This window comes from Brachycentrus maculatus, unplaced genomic scaffold (genome assembly GCF_059751285.1).
Source record: "Brachycentrus maculatus isolate JH-2025_06_01 unplaced genomic scaffold, ASM5975128v1 h1tg000147l, whole genome shotgun sequence".
NCBI lineage: Eukaryota > Metazoa > Arthropoda > Insecta > Trichoptera > Brachycentridae > Brachycentrus > Brachycentrus maculatus.
In genome coordinates, this window is record NW_028280900.1 from 254,961 (window position 1) to 260,960 (window position 6,000).

General features: G+C 31.3%; 1 protein-coding gene across 1 annotated transcript in view; it reads right to left on the reverse strand.

Annotated features, from left to right (window-relative positions):
• LOC148308796 (uncharacterized) overlaps positions 1-900 on the reverse strand; it is a 48,386-nt gene extending 47,486 nt beyond the window's left edge. Inside the window, exons 1-2 of the mRNA XM_088261027.1 lie at positions 498-900; positions 319-410 (exon numbers count right to left, since the gene is read on the reverse strand). Of these exons, the coding sequence (XP_088117153.1) occupies positions 319-403 (85 nt within the window). The 5' untranslated portion in view covers positions 404-410; positions 498-900. The remainder of the gene's footprint in view (positions 1-318; positions 411-497) is intronic.
• Positions 901-6,000: the final 5,100 nt, after the last annotated feature.

Consider the following 6,000-nt stretch of genomic DNA (forward strand, 5'->3'; position numbering starts at 1 on the left):
CGATGACATAAATAATTTTCTTTTCATCTGTTACGAAATTTCTATAGAAATATTTAAATTATTTAATACGTATAGAAATTATTTTAAACTTCCGTCTTTAAAAGATTACAAACAGGAGGTCACTAACATGATAAAGTACATGTTTTAACGCTGGTTTTATGTGTATAAATAAATAATATAAATACATATATATATGATCGTTAAAAAAATCTAAACGGAGAATACTTTGGGAAGAATTTTGTTTCTTTGTTAATTTCAACAAAGGTGAAAATAGTATTTTTAGAGGTATGATTAAAAAATTTAATGTGAATAATTTACCTTTAATGAAATCCGAGAAGAGGAACGTCCAAGTGAGGAGGATTAAAGGACTAATTTTCAAGAGATGAAATGATGATTCCCTCATTTTGAATCTGAAAAAAAACATTAAATCTTAATTGAGTTAGTTTGATATTTAAAACTTAAAAAGGATAATAAAGAATTTTTGAAAATGTCCATACCATTCACTGTAGTAAAATCTATTCTAAAATTCTTCAATCGATCACATGGAACTATATGAACTATTAATTATCACTAAACACACAATTTATATTTTTAACTTTCTTAAATTTTACTTTAAGCACATATTTTCATATAAATTTAAACTACGTTATTTTCTTCGATCATTTTCATTACAATTTTAATACAAGCATTTCAACTAAGTCAAAAATTCACTGAAAACCAAAACTCTGAATTTAACCGTATGTATATTTCGAAGTATTTTAGATTATCACTTCCACGTCTTGCTTATTAGGCTCGTGTTGCTGGCTGCCCAGGAAACCGAAGGTTCGCGCGAGCGGAAGGCTCTCTTTATCACGTGACCGGATATTGACGTTGTTAACGGTCGACGTTCGAGCAGAGACTGGCGTCGGTAGCGCCGCGACGCCCCACATCCATACACAAGTTTCGGGAGATGCGCGCAATGCGTGATAGAACCTTCGCCTAATACAGCCTGTCCCAATAAAGTTGATTGATGAAATTTCCAAACGATGTTTTTTCTTTGTTCTACTTGGATTTTCTATGAAAATATTTCTGTATTGGAAATTAAAAGTCATTTAGAGAATGTAAGTTTTACCTTCTTTACGAAATAAGATATTTATTCCATACTATCTTTACCCGGCTGCGCGTTGCTGTGACTCAGTCTGGTTATATTAAAAATAAGTTATATAGAATGCACAAGTTTTGGTATTTTTGATTTCACAAGGCTTGTGAAGCAATGAAAATATTTAATATTTAAAAAATCTAACAACAATGCTATCCAAATCATTTAATACATTTACTGAAAGCAGCTGTCAACAAACACGTTACTGCCATGAGCAACGATTATTTGATGGAATATGAATTTTATCAAAGCTTTACAGGAATAGATAGTATTGAACACTGACAATATGTGCATCGTTTTTGAAATAATTATTTAGTTATTTTGATTTTTAGACATATTGACGTTCGGACATCCTAAATATTTCATGTTTATTTTTTTACAAAAATGTAGTTACGTCAGTATTTGATGACGTACCCGTCTCTTCGTCAGGACAATTATTACAACAACATGCAAACAACACTTTACGTCACTACCATAGCATTTTTCACACACCTGAATACTTGATTTTTCAGGAGAACGTTTTTTAAGTTAAAAAATATAATATAATGTATTGAAAATAAATATCAAGCCACTTATTTAACTTTTTACTATGCAACATATCTTATTAGGTAAAACTTGAAGGCTTTTTCTCCATTTGAATAATATTTAGTATATTTAACAAACCATACCTTTTCTTCGAAATGCATAAACAACACTTTCTGCCCTGTAGCGGGTAAATATTTAGTTAAAAATATGCCTCTTTTGCTGGGATATGGTACATTTTCTGGGCATTCTGAAAACATGCATAACTGAAAATTGATGATTTTTTATTTATGACGTTCTTGAAAGGAGTGAGCGATATGTAGTTGACAAAACGAGTCATTATTACATGAAAAAACTCAAAATATTGGTCTTGTTTAATTTAATCTAGTGTTTTAATTATTCAATGTAATTTCATGAGGTTAATGCCAAATCCGCCTCCGTAGTGTAATGGTCAGCACGCTCGGCTACCGTTCTGGAGGTCCCGGGTTCGATTCCCAAGGGAGGTAAAATAATTATAAGTGATTTTTTCACTGTAATATTTATTCAATATTACCCTGGACTGGTTCCTGAAGCGGAAGGCTGATCACCTTTCCTTCATGTGTAAACGATCAAGATAACACTGCGTTTATATGACGCAGTGCCCTATGCACCATTGGGTGCGGATAAGGGTTTTTTTTTTTAATGCCAAATCAATAAAATAATTAAAATCGTTTATAATATACACGTACATCCTTTAGGATTTGGACAGTCTAATGACATCACAGCCGGGGCTTAGCAAGGATTATTATCAGTTACTAATTACGACCATATATGGAACAACACTAATTCATGTTTGTGAAGGATTTGATTTGTGTTTTGCTCATAAAATTCATTCCCACAAAAGCAAATTCCACTTCAATTAATCACTCATTTAAATCCATTAAATATTCCACGAAATGTACAACTAAATAAATTATTATACCTATAAAATCCTAATTAACTAATAATATTATTTGCTCGTATATTTAAAGCCGTATTTTTTCCGCCTCCGTAGTGTAATGGACAGCACGCTCGACTACCGTTCTAGAGGTCCCGGGTTCGATTCCCAAGGGGGGGGTAAAATAAATATAAGTGATTTTTTCACTGTACCATTTATTCAATATTACCCTAGACTGGTACACTGCGCTTATATGACGCAGTGCCCTATGCACCATTGGGGTGCAGATAAGGGTTTTATATTTTTTTAATATATTTATTTGAAGCACTAAGTTTGTGATTTTCCATTTTAAAATTAAAATGTTACTTTGTTTTAAAATCGCTTTAAATATTTTATTTTAACTAAATTATAATGTCTACCGGTTTCGAAGCTATCCGCTTCTTTATCAAGACTGTTTTATATGAGTAATTAAAATACCGCTCACATCCTGAAATACGAGGGCCAAAACCTTACCAGCTGACTTTAGCGTTTTTTGTCGGTATTAATCAGTCTTGATAAAGAAGCGGATAGCTTCAAAACCAGGAGATATTTTAATTAAGGTAAAGTAAAATATTTAAAGTGATTTTAAAACAAAGTTGCATTTTAATTTAAACATATAATTTACTTGATAAGTGACCGGGACAATTGATGAAATTTCTTCATTCGTGGTCGTTTTGTTCAAACACACTTTATTCAAACGTTCTAATAAAAGGTTCACAGATTTGTGAACAAGGATTTGGACACACTCAAATAATTTTTCGATTTAAACGTTACCATCTTATAAAACATTCTCCATTAATTTTTCTTACTATCCCAAGATATGTGGTTAGTAAATACCGCTCATATCCTGAAATACGGGGACCAAAACCTTACCAGTTGACATTAGCGTTTTTTGTTGCTTTGGGTGGCTATCGCCGTTTGGTGTAGTGATAGATCTAAATATGCTTAAAAACACTTGTAAACGACCATTTTATTCATTTTTTTAATGTTAACACGATTAGTTTCGAGAACTACAGATATTCTCGAAACAAGTCGTGTATATGAAAATAATAATAATTAAATAATAATAATAATGAGAAAGTGGTCTTATACAAGTGATTCGTTTTTATTTTTTCTTGAAATTTTAATACTTTGTGACGAATATAAACTTGATAAAATATCAACTTTGTTTTTAACATTAATTTTTGTACAATTTTTTCAACAAGTTTAGACTATCACCTTATCTTCTTAAGGGACTGTAAATGGGCTATAAGTGCCGTGACTTTCATTTTTTTTCATCTTTGATAAAACTCATAAATTCTGTGTAAAAATAACCATTTGATTTAGAGCAATATGTGTTTCAATTTTTTACAAAAATACTTCAATTTCATACTATTTCTGTGAGCCTAAGCGGCTTATTATAGAAAATAGGTATCAAATTGTGGTAGAGTGGGTTCGGACCCACAAACTCTGGTTCAAGAGTCCGCGACACTAACCACGGGACCACAATCCGACACAATCTTATGTGAAGACTTACCCAGAAATTGTGAAAAAATATTTCGGCATACTAAAAATGTTGTTAAATTATCCTGTTACCCGTATAAGAATATTTTCCAGCTAATTATTCAGTATTTTTCTCAATTAATTTTAAAAAGGAAAGACTTTATAAGCGGGGTTATAATTTATTAACGGCGCTGTTTTAAGGGAGTTTGCTCATCTTGCTGGGAAATTGGAGGGTATTTGTGGTTTACACTCCCCTCCTTCAGATTTAGTATCGTATTTCCTTCTTGGAGGAGAAGGCAAGGAATAGTTTCGATGGGGTGAGAAAGCATTTAATCAAACTTGGAAAACATCAGTACTAATTTGTATCTAAGTTTAGTTAATCTACTGATTACCATCCCTCCCCCTCAGCTTTTACAAGTTTAATTTTGTATGTGTAAAAACATAAGTGTAATGAGCGAAATTCGCAACGGATAAATTCATCATATTTTGGGTGTTTCTACGAAGTTCGTTCAGGGTAACATAATTGATTAGTTAATTAGCATTTTAATTTTCAACGTTCGGCGCTCAGATTTTATGAAAATAATTTATATGAAGAAGAAAAAATATGTTCTGTGTGAGTTTTCTAAACGAATCGGTGTATAAGGCACTTTGCATATAGGAGTGGAATATGTTTTTTAGGATTCAGAAGATGCAAGTAAGAAGTAAAGGTGAATGACATTACCATAATTCGAGAAAGGAAATCCAAATTGTTTGAGCAACACTAATTTAATAAATAGCTTAGGTGCTCAGAATTCTATATATAATACGTACTCGTCCTAGCTCGTGTATAGTGAACACTACTGCCTATCTGCAAGAACACTGCAGAGTCCCTTGAATCCTATTTAAATTTGACCTAGTAATAAAAACGCAATAGAAAAAAGATATTAGTTTAGTCTTTATTCATTGCAACATATCCTTCTCATACACATATCGCTCACTCCTACGTCATAAATCAAAATACTTGATTTTTCAGGAGAACGTTTTTAAAATTTGAAAATATAATACAATGTATTAAAAATAAACACCAAGCCACTTATTGAACTTTTTATTGTGCAACAGATCTTTTTAGGTATAACCTGAATTTTTTTTACTCCATTTCAAAAATATTTAATATGTTTAAAAAAAATAATTAAACAATACCTTTTCTTCAAAATGCAAAAACAAAACTTTCTGCCCTGTAGCGGGTAAATATTAAGTTTAAAATATGCCTTTTTTGCTGGGATATAGTACATTTTTTGGGCATTGCAAAAACATGCAAAACTGAAAATTGACGATTTTTGATTTATGACGTTCTTGAAACGAGTGAGCGATATGTAAACATACTCTTCCACATTCATGTATCTCCTCATACAAACCTACTTATTATTTTGACTTTTGACCTAACCGTTTTCAAATATTTGACAAACTGAGTATGTCAAATTTTCTTCGGTATCCTCTGCCCCTTCTTCCAACCATTTACCTAATGAATTCGTTTTAACTCTTTTTTTAACACACATGTACCACAATTCAAAACCGTCTCAATACACCATTCTTAATTTATCGATAATACTTACCTCACCTTTGCTTTATTTGTTTATTTCACCATTTTGTTTGAATAATCGCATTTCGACTGCATTCAGTCTTCTTTTGATAAAAATATGATTATCATAATTTTCTCGATAGTTATAATTTATATTTGGAGCACTAACTTTGTGATTTTCCATTTTATAATCAAAACTTCATTTTAAAATAACTTTTAATTATATTATAATTTTCTCTATAGTTGTTTTGTGATTAAAAATGTTATTGGCCTGAAAGAGTTAATTCGACCGTAACGTAAACCCCTAAAATACGTATAGCCTGTGCTACGTACTTTTGTATCCGC